Consider the following 21,755-nt stretch of genomic DNA (forward strand, 5'->3'; position numbering starts at 1 on the left):
ATTTCTACAGATGTAGAACCGTTTCTCATTGCAATGGTGATCACCTGCAGTGCAGTACTTTCCTCTGGTGCTAGATGCCAATAAGCACCTCCTGTACTGCAACACAGAGAATCTCTTCTGCAATGGAAAAATAAGGACACAAACAAAAGCAAAGCTTAGGATATAATTTTCACTCAAACTGGCTTTTAATTTATGAACAGACATAATATAACAAGAAATTGAGCTGAGATTAATTTTCGTACTGTTCCTCAACATCTCAACTAGGCATTGAGCAATCAAAAAAGCCTGCAGTAATATGCTCAAGGCTTTGTAAAACATCATTGCTGAATTGTGGGTTATATTATTATTAACTGAGCCGACATTAAATCTATGAGACTATGATTATCATCCTTGTTTCAACTTGATCTTCCACTGCCAGGATCTAAGACAAGCTTGCTTTCATCAGTCTCTTTCTGGCTTTTAAAGGTCAGCTTAAAGAAAGGCAAGTCCCTCCACAGCTTGCTGGCTCTCACTGTAGGCCTAGCCTTCCCCCAACATTCAGAGAGACAATTGCTGTTAAGTGCAGCCTCATCCTTCACTATTTTAATTTCACACTACTACTTCCCTTAGCAGGTAATAATGTCTTTACCATGATAATCAGCCAAATAACACTAAACTGTTGGCCCCAGATGAGGTATCAATAGGATTCTTGTCATGGCTAGAACACGGCCACCTAATTGGACTAGTGGCTGACCCTCCAACAGCTCAGCCCCAACCTCTTTTGGAGTTGACCCCCCCCCCCGGTAAACATTAGGATGGTATTTTAGTTTAGAATATTTTTTCTTTAATATGCCATGTTTCACTGTTTTGGTTATAGATTCTATATTTCTTTTTGTACAGGCTATAGAAGACTTCTAGAAGCATTATATATGTTTGCTGGTATGAAGGAAGATTGTCTGTCTTGTTTGAAAAATGGCAATTGGATGTCTATTTCACCAGGGGGGGTACGAGAAGCCCTCTTTAGTGATAACACCTATAAAATTATGTGGTGCAACCGTATAGGATTTGCTCAAGTTGCAATAGATGCAAAAGTGGTGAGTACTAAGAAATATATGCCAGAGCAACAAATGTATATCTTCCACAAATTCTTTCTTTAAGAATAGTGTCTTGGAAATGACATACTCCCTTAATATTTGTTGTATTTCTAGACAGCAATTCTCCTCTGATGCATCCTTAATCCCTTTAATCAAAATGTCACTAAGTACATAGTGGAAGTCTCTAACCGGGGCTGAATCTGCATGGAGCTTTTATTCCAATCCCAGGTCGATTCAATCCCTGCTGTCTACACTGAATGCGATTTGCATTTTGATTTCGGGCAATTTAAATTTTTCATCTGCAACAAACATGATTGATCTGGAGTGACCCTACCTTTTCCTCACAATATCCTGGATATAACCCTTGATATTTGAAAAATCGGCATGAGTAAGCGTGCAGCTGTCTGCTTTCCCTGAAATAACTTGTTGCTGCCTTAAGTCTTCAACATCGTAACAAGGCAGTCTGTTCCTGATTGGCTGGGTGCCAGTTCAAAGAATTCCTAGTTCCTGGTTGCAAGATTTTTAAAAAAGGGTTAAGGTAACTGTGTTCCAGAATCCACAATTCTCATAGCAAAGATTTGCCTCATTTTGTGAGAGACTGCTGCTGTCTCCTCTTTGCTTGTCTTGGCTCCCCCCTGAACGCCTGCCCCCGCATCCCCCTGCTTGCTCACTTGCTTGCCTGCCTGCCCGCTTGCCCATTTTCAGATTCAGCCCCTATGAGGTAGGAGAGGCTGAGAGATCAGCATGGGAGGTAGTTCTTTTAATTCTGGAGGATGAAATCAGGGGTCCTCATCCCCCCCACTCTCTCACCCGCAGCCTTGTGCAGATGGGTTTCTATTTCAAGTTGACCCATTATGCACGGGGGGAATAGCGCACATTCGGGGTGGAATGGCGGTGACTAAAGTCACCGATAATGCACGATGCCGGCTGCCACTGGCTGCAGATTCGATGCAGGCTGCCAAAAAAGCCGCGTTGGCGAAACGCAGAAGAAACCGCAGCTTCCCTGGCGACCAGGGCCCAATCAGAAGTGGTGCCAAAGGTGCTGCGTGTATAACCAGGGAGTTCCGGGTTGAGCGCCAGAGCCACAATCGAAGCAGCTGCTGGAACGCTGCAGCAGGCAGTAGGGCACCAAAGGGAACGGGAACAGAAAGGCAGCCAAGGAGCCCAAAGGGGAGGGGGATCAGGGGAGCACTGCAGGCAGTGGGCCGGGGCGCAGAGCACCAGCGGGGAACAGAGAGCAGCATGTTCCTATCTAGGGACGGCACAGAGGCCACCGCACCAATCACCCACCAATTCCCGGACCCTCCTCCAACCACAAATGACAGTACAGGCGAGGGGGTGTATGCAAACAGACAAACTTTATAAAACAGTAAAACAGTATAAAACAGTGCAAAACAGTAATACAAACAAGTGTGAACAGCAAGACAAACTCAAAACGTGAAGGGTAAACAGTATTAAAGGGAACGAACTAGGGGGCAGAGGAAACGGGGCAGCAAACAAGGGGAGGGGCGAACTGGGAGCAAACTAAGGGGACGGGAAAGCGCGAACACTAGAACCCCCCCCCAAAGTCCAGCTTCAGGATGGCAGCATCTGTGGCGGCAGCTCACGTTGGCGCTGAGGAGGGTCAGGCAGCAGTGGAGTCACTTGCTCCCTCCCCCTCCGCTTGCTCAGCGCTTGCTCCCTCCCCCTCCATGCCCGTCGGACCCGGCAGGGCTACGCCTGCGCAGGCTGCAGCTGCCCTTCCTGGCGTCTGCCTCCAATGCGGTGCCCGCTTGCCGACACAGTGGCGCGCTCACCTCGTTTCCCCTTGGCTCCGCATCGACACCTCGACGCCCACCGCTCCGGATTTTGCCACCGTTACACCCTGTCCCGTGCATAACCGGTTTGCTTCGTGTCTTCCCCCTCCGCATTTTCCATGTGACCCGAAATTGCCATTTTGGCGGCTGTGCATAATGGGCTGTTGGGGTGGGGGAGACTTGGGTTCAAATCGATTTGAATTCAGCAGGATCTAAAGTAGGGGGGGGGGAAAGCTCTGTGCAGATTCAGCCAAGGGCATGGAAGTAACCATATAATTTGTCAATATCATTTGATGTCTTATGAATAAATATTAGCATAGCAGCATGGGACAGACCCATGAATACTGCTCCAGTAACATGTAAACAGGCTTACATTTCAAATCATGATAAGTGTACTGTGGTCTCCCAACTGCTTGGGAGTTGTGCTAAAATTGTATTTTAATACATGGAAAGCTAAGATTGTCTACATTCTCACAATTTCTCTCTGTCTCTTTTTTAGCCCATCATTCCTATGTTTACACAGAATGTCCGTGAGGCATACAAGACATTAGGAGATATACGTAAGTTATCCAATGTATTACCCTAACTTTCAGTAATGTTCGGTTTCTAAACAAGGTATTTTATACTCATAGTCTGCTTCATATTGCATAGCAATTAATCAATTTTTGCAATTGTTTTCCATATGACAACTTGGGAAGGGGGTGTTTTTCTATTGTATTTGGAACTGTGTGAACAAATGTTTATCTACCTGTGGATCATTTTAACCAAGAAACAAGGGGAATGGATCTAGTTTTTTTACTGTTATGTGTTGCACATTTTAATCTCATATACTATCTCCACCAACAATTCTTATCAGGGCTTAACTAGACATTGCAGAAGTTTCATGGCTGCCAGTGACACTAACTGCATGTTGCCTGACATCTTCCTAGTAACATGTAATAAAGGAAAATTATGGTGACATCATTGTCACCATAAGCAATAAACTATTATTGCTGAGCCTCCGGGGCGGGCGGTATAGAAATATAATAAATAAAATAAATAAATTGTCTTCAGCACTACCCTGCCTTGTGAATGGTATCCAATGAATGGGAATGGGGGTGTTAAAAGATAAGGTTGGACTTTGCATCCTCTATTAATCTTCTGTATGTTTCAACCTCCTCTTAATGCTTTCAAAATGTTTTGAAACTTCATTAACAAAATTTTTATTTTGCTGTGAACAGTACATTGCTACATTATAACATCATTAAATGCTTCTCTCACACACTACACAGGGAACACTGGATTCCAAGTGTAACAAAAATTTATCTCCTGGAATCTCAGGGAAACACAATAGTAGGGAGGGAAAGAGAGGAACCTGGCCAGGAAAGCAGTTCTTATTGGGCAAAAAAATTGCTGACAACAGTTGATGATCAGATAGACCTGGCCTCCTCCCATGGCCCTGTACATTTTAAAAGGGAAAGGACTAGCTCTGGGCTTACCATGCCGGTGTTCTCCCTGCTGGAAGCTTTTCCCTGATACCACCATTGGAGCCAGCAGATTCTGCCTCATGGTTGGAAAATGGAAAGTGGATTGCCAGCTCCTGGATTTCTGCCAGGCTTCACTGTTACAGTAGCCATCTCTTCTCCTGCCACTGGAGAGTGGCTTTTAATGTATTTTGAATATATACAATTGAATCATGTTCTCTTAGCCAGTGGTCCCCAACCTTTTTATCACCAGGGACCAGTCAATGCTTGACAATGAGGCCCAGTGGGGGGGGGTAGTCTTTTGCCAAGGGACGTCGCCGCCGCCACCTGGGCCCCTGCTCCACTTGCTTTCCTGCTGGTGCCCCTGACTTCCCACCACCCGCTGGGGGGCGCTGCCCCTGACTCCCCGCTGCCTGCTGGGGGCACTGCCAGCAGCAGCTGCACAGTGCCACGCTGAGGGGGAGCCCCAGCCATGGCAGCCGCTGGAGAGCACCAAAGGAGAGCCAGCAGCAGAGTGGCAGGGCAGCCACTCTGATGTACACATCTCTACCTGGGCTAAAGAAATCCTTGTAAAGCAAAGCCTCAACTCCTCGCCAGAGGCAATTTTTCTAGATTTATAGAGTGCTTTCACATGGTGCTTACTCAGTGTGTCCCCAAAGGATGGAGGGATTGCACAGCATTCTGATATGTAGGATAGGGCCCTATTTAAATCAAAAGAACAATGCTCACTGCTAATCTGAAGTATAATGAAAGCCAATCACAGGATGCATTGTCTCTCTTACGTAACTCCTTTAAAAAACTCTGCTATGTTCACAAATGTGTTTTAGCTTTCTTCAAAATAAATCTTCAGTATGGTTGTGTACACATTTACTCTGAACAGCTAAATACCAAGGACAATGTTGATCAAAAAACTTTTGGGAAGGAAATGCTATTACATTACACATTATGATAATACTAGGGGCAAAGCCCGTTGTATCCAGGAATACAACGGGTGCTAGAGCTTGACGGTGGGAAGGGGAAGGGGAGGAGTTGTCCAGTCTGTAAGGGCATGGGGTTGAATGTGTGTGTTGTGTGGGAGGATGTGGTGGTGTAGTGATAATTTTTTTATTTTTATTATTATTATTATTATTTAATTTTTAGACCGCCCTTCTCCAAATAGGTCTCAGGGCAGTTTACAACATAAACAGTTAAAACACAATAAAATCCCCATAAAAACCCCAATTAACATCAACAACAAGTTACATATAACATATAAGCGGCGGTGGTCACAATTCTGATCTTAGTTACCCGACTTCCCCCCAAGTTCAGCCTGGTGGGGAGAATAATATTCAGAAGAGGGTGGCACCAATACAATAGATCTAACAATGATCTCGATGTTAGAGATCTCAATATTGGAGGGGATCCTCTGATGAATTAGTGGGAGAGCTGCCCTGGTTTCAACCATATGCCTGGCAGAAGAGCTCCGTCTTACAGGCCCTGTGGAAAGCTGGTAGATCCGGCAGGGCCCTTAGCTCTTCTGGGAGCTCATTCCACCAGGTTGGGGCCAGGACTGAAAAGGCGAACATTCTGTGGGCCCGGGACAACCAGTAAATTCATACCCGCAGAGCGGAGTGCTCTGCGGGGGGTAGACGGGACCCAGGTAGACGGGACCGCAGGTAGACGGGACCCAGGCCGCGTATAGCCTTAAAGGTCAATACCAATACCTTGAATCTGATTCGGAAACAGACTGGTAACCAGTGCAGATGACGAAGCAGCGGCTGAATGTGGACCCTCAAAGGTGTTCTAGTGAGGACCCTGGCAGCCGCATTTTGGACCAGCTGTAACTTCCGAGTCAAAGATAAGGGAAGGCCTGCATAGAGCGAGTTAAAGAAGTCTAATCTGGAAGTGACCGTTGCATGGATCACTGTGGCCAGGTATTCTGAGGACGGATAGGGCACTAGTAGCCGGGCTTGGCGAAGATGGAAAAATGCCGTCCGAGCTACATTAGTGACCTGAGCCTCCATAGAGAGGGAGGCATCAAATGTCACCCCCAAATTCCTGGCACCTGGTGCAGGTGTTAATTGCACCCCGTTCAGGCATGGGAGGCGCGCTTCCTGGTCCTGCCCTCTTCTGCCCAGCCACAGGACCTCCGTCTTGGAGGGGTTGAGTTGCAGGCGACTCTGCCTGAGCCATCCAGGGCATGGGTGTGGAGATGAGGGCATGGGTGTGGAGATATGGGTGTCAAGAACCTGGAATGTTTGGAATGTTTGTTGAGTGTGGGAGAGGACTGACCTTTGGGTATTGTGGCATAGTGGTTACAGATGAGTTTTCCAGATATGTGAAGGAAAAATCAATCTGGAGACCCTTCTTAGGGGGAGATTACATGGCAACCAATTACAGGTGGGGCCTGCTCCTGGAATTAGAGCTCATCTGCAGAGTATTAATATCAGCTCCCCAGGCAGAAAAGGCTACTTTGGAGAGGGTTGTAGTGGAGAAGTAACATTTAAGATCTCCCACACAGGTTGTTGTTAAATTGAAAGACTTGAGGCCTACTGCACAAGATTGTTGTGCAGATGAAACAGGAGAAAAAAGAATCTCCGCAACAGCAGAATAACAATGATTGGGCCAAAGTACTGAGTGGGCATGGCCTGTCAGAGGCAGGGCCCATATCGGGATGCGCTTCCCATGTGCCGCTGAAGGCCACGCCCACTCTCCGCCCACTTAGCCCTTAGTGAATTATAAAACAGCTCCCGCTGTTACAGATGGTAATACTTGAAGAGTGGAGCAATGTTGATAAAAAGCACATGTTCCAACTAATTGTAGTTAGGCCCTCTCTTGCCAATATAATTCCACTTAAGAGACTTGTATATTTAAGCACACACTCTAAAATTTTCTCTTGGTACATGTTCTACTCAACTGACTCTTAAATTACATGAAATATACTATCCAATTTATGCAATTTTCTGCTGTGAAATGTTTTATTTCTTGCTATCTGTTTTATCTGGCTGCAGTGCTGTATTAAAATAAAATAAATAAAATAAATACTATCTTATTGATTCTTTCACACAGGACTACTGAAGGATCTGTATGAATATAGCCGGTGGCCCATGGCTCTTATATATGGAGGGTTTCCGGTCAAATTGTGCACATACCTAGGAAAACCAATTCCATATGATCCAAACATAACTGCTGAAGAGCTGGCTGAAAAGGTAAGCTGACACTCTTCTCAAAACCAGAGTATAAATCCCAGTACAGGTTTGGGATGGCATTGCCAGCTCCTGCACAGTTTGCAGGTATCTGCAAACATCTTGTTGGTCTTTAAGGTGTTGCTGGACTTGAATCTAGCTGTTTTACTGCATATCAACAAAGCTACCCTCTGAAATTATTTGTAGGGATTCTGTTGATATTATGCATCAAAGGTGTTCAAGCAGCTGGGTGGAAAGGTTTGGGAAGGCATTGCCTGCCACTGAGAATCTACAGAATGAAATTCTGAAATTTTGTAGAGCCTCACTTTCTGTCCCTCCTGTTTTGGAATATCTCTTTTGATCATGTTTGAGCTGATTTGAAACAGTTTCCAAATACCTAAAAAGAGATGAAAAAAGGACAGTCGGATTTCATGGAAAAAATGAGTAGAGAGTAATTCAATTCCCCTTAACAACACTAGAAGCCATCAATTGCCAACTACCCCTAGCCTAATCAGCTGGTTTGTAGGTATTGGGAGAAGGAACCACTCAGTGAGAGCCATGAAAGCCACCCATGTTTGTTCCATGGTTTCAGGTCTGTCCTGAGGGACATGACTGAAGACACTTGAGGGCCTCAATGGTTATAAGGCAGCACTTTGGGAAAAAGCTAGACAGACCAGCACTGGGATAAAAAGGCTATGTGTGAGGAGCCGAGGGGGGCAGAATGGAAAAGAGAAAGCAGGAAGAGGTGGGAATGAAAGTAAAAGAAATAAGGAAACGACGGAGAAGAGGAAAGGAAAGGAGGAAGAGGGAAAAGAAGAAACAAGACGTGGAAAAAGGGAGTAAAGCAGACCATGCAAAAATACAACTCTGATCAAGGGAGCCCAGGAAGGTAGGAATAGTGCACAAGTTGGCTGGTGTTTAGCATCTTCCAAGAAAACACCCAGAAATGTGCCCATTTCCCTCAGGATGATGGTGATGGAAGATCCATGTCCAGAAAAAATAAAGCATATATAAGTTCAGTGTGGTTAACTCTTCCATTGAAATGAACAAGCTTTAAAGGACTGAAGTTTGTCACATTGGCCATGTTCTGAAACCAGTTATTATGCTAGAATTCATACACTAGAATAAAATGGTTGTTTTATATAAGCCAGTAGATACAATGGTGATCAATACAACTGAAAAATTGTTCCCTTTAAAGATATAGTGGTATCAATTACAGGAGAGAAAATCAGAATGAAAAAATATGCACCACAGTCTAAGAAAGAATAAATAGCTTGTTCGGGAACTCTGAATGTTTTACGTAGTCTTACTCTCCATATCAGTTCTGGGAGTCACCACGAATAATTTGAAGCAAAAGAAAAACATGTGCCATTGCAACAACCAAAACAATACAATAAGCTGGGAGAGTTTCCTGCCCAAATCTACCAATAACATTAATACCTGTAGATGGTAAAGAGCTGACTGTATGGTATGCAAAATTCCTGATATGTGGTGGCTGGAAATTAGTACAGTACTTTACACTGACACACTATTTGGTATTTTTTTTTAACTTCCCAACTTTTTACATAATAATTTTTATATTTTATCCAACTCTCCAGTAATTTTTTAAATATACTTCATCAACAAGATGATTCTGAACAGCTGAGCACATCCTTTGACCAAACCTACTATGTGTAATTGCCCAGTGATTCTGAGAGTGTTTGAGTAAATATATCTGAAAGTCAAAACTGTGCTGGATCCTGCACATCAAATGCAAGAATAGCAGACCTTTTCTCTGCCTCGAGGAACCTTGACATAAGGTTTCTTATGTAGAGAGAGCAGGAGAACAGATCCACAGTGATAAAGACAATGAAACCTTTCATAACTATATTGTATACATATGCCAATTATTTCATTCATATAGTAGACCTGCTTACTGAAAAGATTCATTGTAATAGGGTGTTTTATGTAAACTTAAGGGGAAGGGACAGCAGACATTTATGGGCTGTTTCCCTTTCTAGATCTTCTTCCAACTCAAGTTGTGTTGGAAACCATATCACTCAACTGCCAGCCTATACAATTTTGTTGTTGAATGCCAGGTCAGTAACCAGAAAAAACAGCCGCAGTCTGACCTGGCACTTATTACAGAGAGTTGGCTGGTGTTTAGCATCTTCCAATTAAGCCCCTAGGTACTCAGTGATACAACAGAAGAGGTCTGGCAGGCAGGGAAGTGGTGTTGCTGCAACATCTAAGGATTCTATTTTCTTAACATGGGGCCCATCTGTGACACTACTGGTTTTTGAGGCTGTACACCTAATGCTGGGATTATGAAAAATAATAGAGATTCTGTTAGTATGCCTGAGCTGACAGAGCTGATCTTGGGACTGCTGTTTAGGACTCCCATACTGGTTGTTCTAAGGGATTTCATCATCCATGCTGAGGCTGTCTTTCCAGGAGCAGCTCAGGGTTTCATGGTCTCTATGGGCCTATCTGATGGGCCTCTTGTGGCGCAGAGTGGAAAGGCAGCCGTCTGAAAACTTTGCCCATAAGGCTGGGAGTTCAATCCCAGCAGCCGGCTCAAGGTTGACTCAGCCTTCCATCCTTCCGAGGTCGGTAAAATGAGTACCCAGCTTGCTGGGGGGTAAACGGTCATGACTGGGGAAGGCACTGGCAAACCACCCCGTATTGAGTCTGCCATGAAAACGCTAGAGGGTGTCACCCCAAGGGTCAGACATGACTCGGTGCTTGCACAGGGGATACCTTTACCTTTACCTTTTATGGGCCTATCTGAGGTAATAATTGGTCCTGCACATTATGTAGGCCACATTCTTGAACTTGTGTTTTGTTATGGGTAGGAGGAATGTGATCTAAGATTAGAAGAACTGATGGTGGCTCCTTTGTCATAGACAAATCCCTGGTTCTTGGGTTTTGAGTTACAGGGATACCAAGACTCTTCAGAGGTGTGGGCCTATTGAAGTAATCTGCCTCCAGAGCTGAATGGCTTTCTGATGGTTCTAGGGAATTTTCCTGTTGATATGGTTGGTGTTCCTATTGATGTCCGGGTTAACCTCTGAAACAAGAAAATGATGTAAACAGTTGATATGATTGCTCTCAGGGACAGTCCCCCAAACATTCGAGCTCAGGTAGTACTTTGGTTTACTGAGGGGATGAGGGCAAGACAAGGGAAATGGATAAAGGGACCACAGAAGAAGGTGAAAGCTGATTTTAAAGCATACTCTTCATGCCAAAGAAACAATAGTTTTCTGCTTCTGCTACCATTGCATATACATAATGCAGGCCAGTAGAGCAATTCTGTGCTATCAGAGGTCTGTTGGGATGCGGTTTGCAAGAGAAGGTGATTTCTTGGTGGCCCACTGTGACCATTTTTCTCAACACTTTGCAAATAAAATCTCTTGCATCCATTCAGACTTGGACTCTGCATTAGCAGTGGCATTATCAGGGGGTGCCAGGGTGCCAACTTTTCAGGATTATTCAAGTCTGAAGATGTGGACATGATCCTTGGAGGTCTGAGCCCTACCACCTACTTGTATAAATCTTGCCCTTCCTAGTTACTTAAATCTGCCAGGAGAGGGGCTGGCTGACTGTGTCCAAGAGTTAGTTAATGCTTCCTCAAAACAATAGTGTGTCCAGTTCTAAATAAGCCTTCCCCAGAGCCAGGATAGCTCAAGAACTATTGCTTCAGGTCCTACCTAGTTACAGAAGGTAGTGCTGGGGAAATGATGGCCTTTGATTTAGTGCTAAGATATTTCTTGAGTATATTTTCAGCGTGGGTAGTTCTGAATGCACACCCCTAATAAATCCTTTATAAGTCTCTTATTATCTCCCTCCTCTATTGTGTACTTATCCTGGAATTCCTCGGAGCTGGTCCACTTCAATTGTAGATCTATATTTGAATTGCTTAAATGGGTCATCTGAACATATACAACAATACAAAAAAGGCACAGATTCTATAAGGCCATATGCCATTCAAAATGACTATGTCTTAAGCTCAATATGGAGTTTACAGAGGGCTCCAAATCCCAGCCTGTCTGCTGCTCCTTTCTTTTAAACTTGCAGTGCAGACTAAATTGGAGCCCTCTGCAAAGCAAAACAACTAGCCAAAGGGAGTGGTGCTATGGAGAGCAGCGTGAGTCACCTGTCTGAGATCTAATGTTAGGCGGAATTGTTCAGAGTCCTTCTATCCCTCTTCTATCCAAGCACAATAGGTACTCCTGCTTATGGCCTAGTTAAGAACTTCCTTGACCTTTTCTGTAGTTATGATTTACTCGGGTGCTTTCACCACATCTCTATATGAAGACCCCACAACTACCTGGCATTCTGCAGATTCCTGGAAACAAAAATACAGATTAGCAATAGTTTGGTTGGGCAATGGAATTTTAAAGAAATGCTTATATTCATGTTATTGTTAACTATATTTTTTATTTATTGTTTTAATGTTTTTAACACTATGTTATTAACTGTCCTGAGCCAGCCTTCAGGAGGGGTTGTATATAAATTTAATAATAAATATAAATAAATAAATAATAAACAAACAAATAATGCAATTAAAAATGTCAACCACAGTAGGATGTGAGCCCCCATGCTGGATGCACAATTTTGTGTTTTAGGGTTTTTTAAATTCCCTTCCAGCACAAAGGAAGACTTATCACAACCTCCAACCCCCCCCCCCCAATCCCTTAATTCCCATCACACTCAAATCACCAAAGCAAGGGGGAAGCAGTTCTCATGTGGATGTGCATTCACCATGTATGCTTGAAGACAAAGCATGTTGGCTGGCAATATATGTGTTTATCACCACAAAAGTTACAAAGTGCCCTGTTGTACCTTAAATCATGAAAGTACATTTAAGGTTCCTTGTTATAATGTAAACCGCCCTGAGCCTCCGGGGAGGGCGGTATAGAAGTATGATAAATAAATAAATAAATAAATAAATAAATAAATAAATAAATAAATAAATAAATAAATAAATAAATAAATAAATAAATAAATAAATGCTGGAGGCGGAGATAGGAAGGCAGGGGGAAAGAATGTGGAGTCCTACTTTTTTATATATTAAGTGTTTTTTATTTTCAAAATATAATAATACATAAAGAAGGATAGCGTCTGTTTACATGTTACACAACCTCCCACAGTCACAGATATCTCCAAGACTTTTTATTTTTATTTAGCCAAGTAATCCATGTAAAAGAGTCACTGTTCTTGGAATTGTTCCATTGGCCTTCTGTTGACTATTGAAGTAAATGTTGCCATTTTTGAGAAGTCAAAAACTTTATCAAGCCATGATGAAATTTCTGAGGATTTCCAGTTCTTGGCCATAACTAACCTTGCTGCTGTCGTCACATATAAGAAAAAGGTTCTGGCTTGAGGGGGTAATACATCTGGACACATACTTAACAACATATGTTCAGGTCTCATAGGGAACTTAGTATTGAACATCTCTTTTCTAATACATCATGTACTTTTGTCCAGAATTTATTCACTTTCCCACATCTCCACCACATATGGAAAAATGACCCCACTTTTTCACTACACTTCCAACAGACATTATTATATCCCTTAGCTATTTTAGCAATAGCTTTGGGTGTTATATACTATCTGTAGAATATCTTATACCAATTTTCTTGTAAAATTTGGCTGTTTGTTAATTTAGGAACCTTGACCCATATACGCTCCCAGTCTTCTATAGTGACATTAATCTCAACATTCTGAATCCACTTAATCATACATGCCTTGACCTGTTCTGTTTTGGTTTCATGTCTCAACAGCAGTTTATAATTTTGACCCTGCAGATGTGGTTTGGCTTGGAGTAAAATATTCTTGAATTCCTACTTCTTGACAGTCTACTCCAAACAAAACCAAACAGAGGTTCCCTCTTGAGGGAACCTTCTAATATTAATCATGGAGAAAGATCAGCCAGAAAACAATACTATATAACAGTGGTCCCCAACTTTTTTATCACCCGGGATCGGTCAATGCTTGACAATTTTACTGAGGCCTGGGGGGGTAGTCTTTTGCCGAGGGGCGTCGCCGCTGCTGCCTGCGCCCCTGCTGCCTGAGGCCCTGTTCCACTTGCCCAGTGCCACGCTGAGGGGGAGCCCCAGCCATGGTGGCCGCCGGAGAGCACCAAAGGTGAGCCGGCGGCAGAGTGGCAGGGCAGCCCCCGAGGCAGCAGCCGGGGAGGAGGATGAGGAGGAGCCGGGGCCCAGTACCAACTGATCCATGGACCCGGACCAGTCTCCGGACCGGGGGTTGGGGACCACTGCTATATAACATACTGAAGCATTCCCAGAAAGCAAGAGATAGTTATTGCAAATTTGCATTGTAAGCTAAATAAACCTAAATAAATAAATCTAAATACATCTAAATAAATAAATAAAATAAAAAATAAAATAATCCTCAAAAGTTAATATATATTAACTTTTTAATTAACTCCTCATATATATATATATATGAGGAGGGGAGCAGCTGAGAAAAGCAGTGAATAGAAGGCAAAGCTGATATGTATCTATGACATCACTGGAGGTGGGAATGCAGGAAGCAGACTCGAATCCTGAGCATCCTCATTCGATAACTGTGATTTGCCTTCTAAGGAGAGGGCAAGAAATCATGGTTTCTGAATATTCTCAGACCACAGGACAAACAGGGATTGTATCTGAATTTGCCAGATTTTTGTGTAAAAGCTTTATTATTTGGCAGAACTTTAGGAAGGTGAAGAGTGGCATTTTTCACAACTGTGGGAACAGTCATTGTGATTTACTTTTTATTGGGTCTTCTGCTGCTTTAAAATTAGAATTAACAATATGGTGCTGTTGCCTGTCCCTTGGAATTTATGCTTTTATTTCTTTCCAGACAAAGATTGCCATCCAGGATTTAGTATACAAACACCAAAAACTACCAGGAAATACAATAAGAGCTCTACTGGAACGATTTGGTCGCAAGGAAGACTAATTATGCTAATCATACCGTGTGCATGTATTTGCTGGAAAAAAGGTTCAGCACTGTAGTTTTGTCATGCCAATATTATTCTATTACATTGCTATAAATGTAAGTTGTCAAGGAATTTTCCAAATAATTTATTTTGTATGTGACCAAGTTCTTAAGTATAAATAATATTCTAAAGAGCTATTGTGATGTAGTGGTAAGTGCTGGGTTAGGATCTGGCAAACTCATATTCCCATCCCCACCCTGTCATGGAAACTCTCTGGGGAATTTGGGTCAGTATCTCTCTCTTCCTCATAGAGTTGTTGTTGTGGGAATAAAATGGAAAGGGGGGATGAAAAACTGGGTATAAATATTTAAATTAATAAATATTTTGGAGCACATGAAGTCATATCGTTAGAGGAATGTACTGTCATCATAGAGTAAACCATCTTATTTCTTCTCATCTTCCTTTTTTCCACCATAAAGGAGAACTACATCAGCATATGGGTTTTTTATGATGCTACTCACAGCAAAAAGAGTGCTGCCCTTCATGTTTATATTGCTGTTTTATATGTTGGAAACATGGGTATGGGAGTTGGATTCCAATGCAACAATCCTGGCATTATTGACCTTCAGGAAACATAACACATTGCTGACGATTTGGGGGTGGGGGAAGGGAATAGTTGAATTTAAAATATATTTAAGGTGGCTTGGTAAAGGTAAAGGTAAAGGTATCCCCTGTGCAAGCACCGAGTCATGTCTGACCCTTGGGGTGACGCCCTCCAGCATTTTCATGGCAGACTCAATACGGGGTGGTTTGCCAGGGCCTTCCCCAGTCATTACCATTTACCCCCCAGCAGGTGGCTTGGTATGTCACAGTATATGACAAAATGACTCTCGGTTGACAAATTCATAGCAAGAGGCAAGTATAGGTGTTAAACATTTTTACTTGAAAGCACAAATTTTGTATGTCTTCATAATCAGTATTTCTGCATAGCACAAAGATATGATCTGATCCTTCATTAGCTTTAAATATCTTGACCATTTCCACACAGAGGGGTAAAACATGAGTGGCTTCCTGCTTGCAAATGTGGGATGGTAAATCTCACATTTGCAGCTCTCCTCATGGGAGCCCCCTTCCACGTTTTCTCTCTGCCCCATTGTGGCTTTTTGACTCCTGACAAGGCTGCACGGGAAAGCAAAGTGAATTTCTCCCTCTGCTCCTTGGCTTATCAATCACAGCAAGTCACCACTCACAGCACAGAGGTTCTTTCCTGGACTGAAAAATTCTCCCACCATAAAAAAAAATTACTTGGAGCAGGAAATAGAGAGGGGAGCATGGGCGTGAGGGTGGGACAATGCTGCATAGATAATCACACCTTTCCCCCTCTGGATTGCTCACTGGACTCCAGTTATCTTACATTTCTGCCAATAGTACAAGAAAAGTATTCCTCTCTGACCCTGAAGAACATATGAACTGGCTCATGTCACCAACCAATCTTCATGGAAGTAGCAAAATCAGAGTGGCTATGACGTTTCCCCGCAATTCCTCTTGCCTGTCTTCTAGCCGTATGGGGAAAACCTTACCAGACACGTCTAGCATGCATGCAGAGTCAGATAATCATGAGCACAAATTATTTCTAACACTTTGTGTCATTCAATAAAAATGGTACCTTTCGTCAATAATTTCACTTGATTGAAAATAAATAGATCAATCACCAGCATAACATGCAGTTTAGACAACATTGTTTACTGCATTGCAAAATACTACGACAAATCATTTCATGGCTTTGCAAAACATATCGAATAGACAGAATCTATTATACTAAACTATGAAACTTTAGTTCAGAGATACGAAGGAACTCTGGGCTCAGGACAGAATTTATGGCACCTTTAGGATTGAGACGCTAGGACCCATTATGCACAGGGGTTTTAGCGCACATTCGGGGTGGAATGGCGGCGACTAAAATCACTGATAACGCACGGAGCCGGCTGCAACCGGCCGCAGCTTCGGTGCATGCCGCCGAAAAAGCCGCGTCAGTGAAACGCGGAAGAAAGCGCAGCTTCCGGGTGACCGGGGCGCAACCAGAAGCGGCGCCCGGATCGCCGCGTGCATAATCGGTTACTCTGGGTTTTGCCGCCGTCGCGCCCCGCCCCGTACATAACCGGTATGCGTCGCGTCTTCCCCCTCCGCGTTTTCCATGTGACCCGAAATCGCCGTTTCGGCGGCCGTGCATAATGGGCCTAGGGCATTTCAAGTATTACTTTCCCATTTCCTAGCAGGCATTGTTTACTAATATGATTTGCTGACTTGTCTGACCATCAGCTCAGACAAAGGAAAAGTTATATTTTATTAGACAGGTTGCCAAATTCTATGTTCACGTGCATAGTACAAGGGAAAGGCAATTAAAGTTTCATTAACAGTGATTGGGGGAATTTTATTATGTAATTTTATAATGTATCTGGAATTATTGATTTTAACTATTTTAAACTCTCTTACCTATTAGAAAAAGTAATGTTTTTTGCTTAGCATTTATAGATATTTATTTTATCTGGCTGCAGTTCTGTATCAAATAAAATTTGATTTGAATACGTTTTGCTGTGTTGCAACTGCACCTGCAGAATACTTAGACATACTTTTCTTACCTCTGTTGCTCCCTGAGTTCCCATAGGGCCATTCCACACCCAGAAAATGAAGTGAAAGGGTTACCTCTTGCAGATGCTTTTTAAAAAACGTTTTACACAATGTCGTCAGCATCCAGCAGCAAACCAGCAGCCACATTCTCCATTTTAAAGTGCTAGCTGGGGAGTCAACAAAAGTGGATTCCCCCAACTTTATTGTGCGTAACCAAAGTGGCCAGAAGTAGTGTGATCTCCGTCTCCAGCACCCGTCCTCATGCCCGCCTCCCTTTCCCTTCTCCCTGGAACGAGACTTTTTTTGTAGCAAGCAGCCGGGAGCAATAAATACACATTGCTCTATAGAGGCAGAACAAAAAAAAAAAAACTCCCACCCACCAGTTGGCACACAAAGCATGCTTCTCAACCCCCCCCCCCCGCATTCATCTTCAAGTAAGCTTCCAAAATGGGCTGGCATTAAACTATGCATCTATCATTATAAGCATAGGCATAGAATGGAGAAGTTTTACTTTAAAAAAAATATTGCTTTCCCTTTATAGCAAGGAGAAAACTGATTGGCTGGCTGCCATGACTGACAGGCAGGGGGAGACTCACTGATATTGCGAGTCCCTCTCTGCAGCCATTTGAATTGGCCGTGCAGAGTGCCTGAAAGTGTCAGAAAGCAGGAGAAGAAAGCAAGAGAGTGAAGGGGTGAGAAATGATGGGAGGAGGGGGGTGCGTTTTTTATAGAGTTAAAAAATTGTGATTGCTTAACGCTAAGTTTTTAGAGGTACGTAATGGCCCATAGAATCATGGAATGTGTACACGGGCAAAAAATACATTTAGCTATCCTTATACCCAATTAGAGGCTTCAAAGCCACAGACAAAACAAAAAATACACTGTTATAAAATCAATAATTTAAAAATTGGGCTGTATTTTTTCAAGGATTAAACCAGCAAAGATATAACAAAGTAATCAATAAAAAGTGATTACTTTCTCAATACTCAAAACGAGATTTCTTTTTCTTGTATTAGCAATGGCTCCTTTGATATTGTGTTGCATGATAAAATTGAGCTCCCTTCTCTCTATTGGATGTTTTCGAATATAAATCTTCAGCATGATATGATGGGATTGTTCAACTGCTAAAGCATTTTGGAGTGATATGATTTTGCTTTCAGTGATGAGAATGGAGAAACTTTTCTGCAGACCCTTAGACTGATGCTCCTTCAGAACAAGATTTGTATAGCTTTTACATCAGTGGTGCCATTTTTATTGAATAGTACAGAATTTTGGATGATCTCTACCAGAGTAAAGAAATTGAAATGGAAGAGGGAGTGGCTGAACCAGAAAAGTCAGCATCAAAGAAGAGAAGCCAAATTGAAGGCAAAAGGAAGCCCAGTTATACTTTAACAGCCAGGGCCCATGCAAACCTGGAACCATCCCTGAGAAGGTAATACAAGAGCAAATGAGGTGCCACCTGGAAATGCTTGAGAGTTTTTCACCATACGGTCAGAGTGTTAGACTTAAAAGCAAGAACACTTCTATTTTGGAAAGTTACTTTATTCTCAAGCAAAGACATCCAGCAGGAACATAGGTAGAACTAAGATTACACACAAGTATTCACATATATAAAACAGAGGCTCATCCCCCTCCCTCCCATGGGAAGGTGATTACTCAGGTTTCAAAGGGGACCAAACATCTCTATAATCAGGGTGCTAGGCACAGGCGGGCAAGGGAGTCAAAGGGAGGAGGGTATCTCAGCACAGCATTGTTGTGGGGAGTTCAAGCCATAAAATGCAAGCTAGAGAATTCGGCCTTGAGGTGCTAACCGGGGCAGGAACTGGGAAATGCCAGGCAGGACAGACAGCATCAGAAATAATTGGCAGGTAGGAGGTCAGTATGGCGAGTGAAAACGCAACACAATTTCTTGGCAAAAAATGGCCACAGCTTTATTAATACAACCAAACGCATAGAGTAAGAGCCCAAATCTGACCAGTCCGCTAACTACATCACATGCATCACTAAAAGAAGGATCCCATCAAAATACCCCGCTGGGCTATGGGTCCCTTCTTTGGATTATCCTATACCTGGGAGACGACTCCTGAGGAGGGCCAAAGGGCGCGAACCTCCTTGGCTAACTCCAGAGCCATCTGGTCATGAAACGAGCTCACACACCTACCCTGTTGGGTCTGTATGTGGCTCATTACCACCCCCCCCTTAAGGAGCCCCCATTTCCCACAGGGATGCTGATCGCACACTAGCTCCCATTAAATTAGGCTCATACTCTTGTGTATATTCAACTGTGAGAAAATATAACATCAATCATATAACCCATAAAACCAGGGAGGGAGGGTGGGGCTTGCCCGCATTCCAGGCAAAGAGGCGGGCAGAAAAGAGGCAGCATCCCGAAGGGACACTCAAGCCCCGCCTCCTCGAACACAGCGCAGCCGCAGCCACCGAAAAGACCCGCGCTGCAGCCGTGTGTGCCGCCTCTTCCCTCCCCCGCCCTCCACACCACCAAAAAGCGGCACTATATATCAGAATACCACGGATTCTGACACATACAATTCAGTTGTCAGTGCCATGGACCTGCACTGTAGTATCCCCCAGTAGAGACACTGATGGATAGAAAGTTGAAGAGAGTGAGGCATATAAAAGCAGGTTAGCTAGCTAGTGAGAAGGAAAGAAGGAAGCAGGAAAAGAAGATACTGTTTGTAAGCTTTCATTGAAGGGAAAGATTAAATGGTGCAGGAGGTAAAAACGAGACGTCTCATGCTGTCCTTGATGTCCTTCTTGTCTCAACATGGGCAAATCTGGGATTACTTAAATCCAGAGATGAGAGCCATGGACAGAGAAGACAGATATTTCCACTTGCCTGAAAGAATTCAGAGGTTGCAGAAAAATCTGAAATCTGGAAAAAATATTAGGGGTTAAAAATGAAGGATAATGAGACACATAGGCTGAATCTGCACTTTGTTTATTCTGTTGTGAAACCTGCTGAATCCAGATTGATTTGAACTTGGGTCTTCCTCTTTCCCTGTCCTCCCCATTGAAACAGAAAAGTGTTCTGCATGTGGTTAGGGAAGCTCTGAAGGGGGGGGGGGAGCCTCTTTTTTTTTCTTGAAGGCAGGGGGAAGAGGATTGGAGACAGCAGTGGACGGAGAAAAGAAAAACAAGAGAAAAGAAAAACAAGAGGCAAATCTCTACCGAGAGAAGATAGGGTTTCTGGAGCTTTTGCTGAGAGAAGTTAGGGCTTCCCCTTTAAGGCAAGCTTGCAATCTGGGAATGAGGAAGCCTTTGAACTGAAGCCTTGGTCAATCAGGGCTTCTTCACCATGGAGGCTCAGCAGCAAGTTCGGAACAGGCAGAGATCTGCATGCTTTCTCATGCCGATTTTTCAAATATTGAAGGTTATATCCACCCCAGGATATTGCAGGGGGAAAGGTAGGGTCGCTTCAGATCAATCATGCTTGTTGCAGAGGGAAAATTTAAATCAGACAAAATCAAAATGGAAATTGCATTCAGTGGAGATGGCAGGGACTGAATTGACCTGTGATTGGAATAAAATATTCAGAGTTGGGCATTGATCCTCAACCCTAATTAGTGTTACAAGGTTAAAGCAGTCAAATTCTTTCTGTCTTCTGGTGGTGAGTATTTATGTCTACACTAGAGGCAAAGCCCATTGCACCCAGGAATACAGCAGGTGCTAGCACCTGCATTGTAACCTTCCTGGGTTTTGCCCCTCCCCACCCCCACTCCCAATTTGATCTTGAGATCCAGTGTGGTGAAGTGATTAAAGAATCACAGATTCTAATCTCAAGAACTGGGTTTGATTCCTGACATCTCCTCTATATGCAGCCAGCTGGGTTGCCAACTTCAAGGTGGGGGCCTGGAAAGATGAAAGAGAGAAATACAGGTGCTGAGAGAGAGAGAAAGAGAGAGAAAGAGAGAGAGAGAGAGAGAGAGAGAGAGAGAGAGAAAGAAAGAAAGAAAGAAAGAAAGAAAGAAAGAAAGAAAGAAAGAAAGAAAGAAAGAAAGAAAGAAAGAAAGAAAAGGGAAGGAAGGCATCAGTTCTCTTGGAGAAAACAATTGCTTTGGAGAGGAACTGGCTCTCCTACCCCCAACCCATACAACAGTGTCTATACAGGTCACCTTCCCATTCAACCACACACACGGCAGGCTGTGGAGGTGTAGGCTGCCATCTTCCCACCTTCCACATCTTCGAAATGCTCAGCCAGGAAGGCTGCAGATGTGTGTGGGGGGTTGCCACCTTTCATCCCACCTTTTCCCCTCTCCCACATTTCCCAAAGGTTAGGTAGGAAAGGCTCAGGAGTGGCTGCCTCCTTCCTGCCCTGTTCTCCATATCTCTCAAAGGCCAGGCTAGGTGGGGAAGGCCACGGGGGGGAGGGGATGCCTCTTTCCTATCCACCCCATCTCCCAAAGTGCAAGATGTGCAGGGAAGGCTATGGGGGGGGGGGCTGCCTACTTCCCATCCACCCCCATCTCCCAAAGGGCAGGCCAGGCAGAGATTAGTCCCCCTGGAGAAAAGGACTACTTGGGAGGGAGAAACTCTCTGGCTGCGGATCCCATGGAAGTGCAGGGATGCTGGGCTCCAGGTGGGAAACAAAGAGAAATTCTGTGTGGCAGAAATTGTTAGTAACAATAAACATCACTTTATAAACTTGTCACAGTTGCTTCCTTCAATGAAAATATTTAATTGAT

At 43.6% G+C, this 21,755-nt stretch overlaps 2 protein-coding genes across 3 annotated transcripts in view; one reads left to right on the forward strand and one right to left on the reverse strand.

Annotated features, from left to right (window-relative positions):
* The window catches only part of LOC143844228 (DGAT1/2-independent enzyme synthesizing storage lipids-like), a 44,942-nt gene extending 27,828 nt beyond the window's left edge, over positions 1–17,114 (forward strand). The window contains exons 4-8 of one of the 2 annotated variants that reach the window (XR_013233876.1): positions 880–1,073; positions 3,369–3,429; positions 7,381–7,520; positions 14,346–15,122; positions 15,278–17,114. Coding sequence is in view for 1 of the 2 variants with exons in the window: in XM_077351200.1 (XP_077207315.1) it covers positions 880–1,073; positions 3,369–3,429; positions 7,381–7,520; positions 14,346–14,444 (494 nt within the window). In the remaining variant the exon portion in view is untranslated. Of the gene's footprint in view, positions 1–879; positions 1,074–3,368; positions 3,430–7,380; positions 7,521–14,345; positions 15,136–15,277 lie in introns of those variants that run through there. The other variant, XM_077351200.1, reaches the window with a different exon arrangement.
* The window catches only part of LOC143844769 (DGAT1/2-independent enzyme synthesizing storage lipids-like), a 200,683-nt gene that overhangs the window by 103,658 nt on the left and 75,270 nt on the right, over positions 1–21,755 (reverse strand). The gene's annotated exons all lie outside the window — the stretch shown is intronic.

This window comes from Paroedura picta, chromosome 9 (genome assembly GCF_049243985.1).
Source record: "Paroedura picta isolate Pp20150507F chromosome 9, Ppicta_v3.0, whole genome shotgun sequence".
In the NCBI taxonomy this organism is placed as follows: domain Eukaryota; kingdom Metazoa; phylum Chordata; class Lepidosauria; order Squamata; family Gekkonidae; genus Paroedura; species Paroedura picta.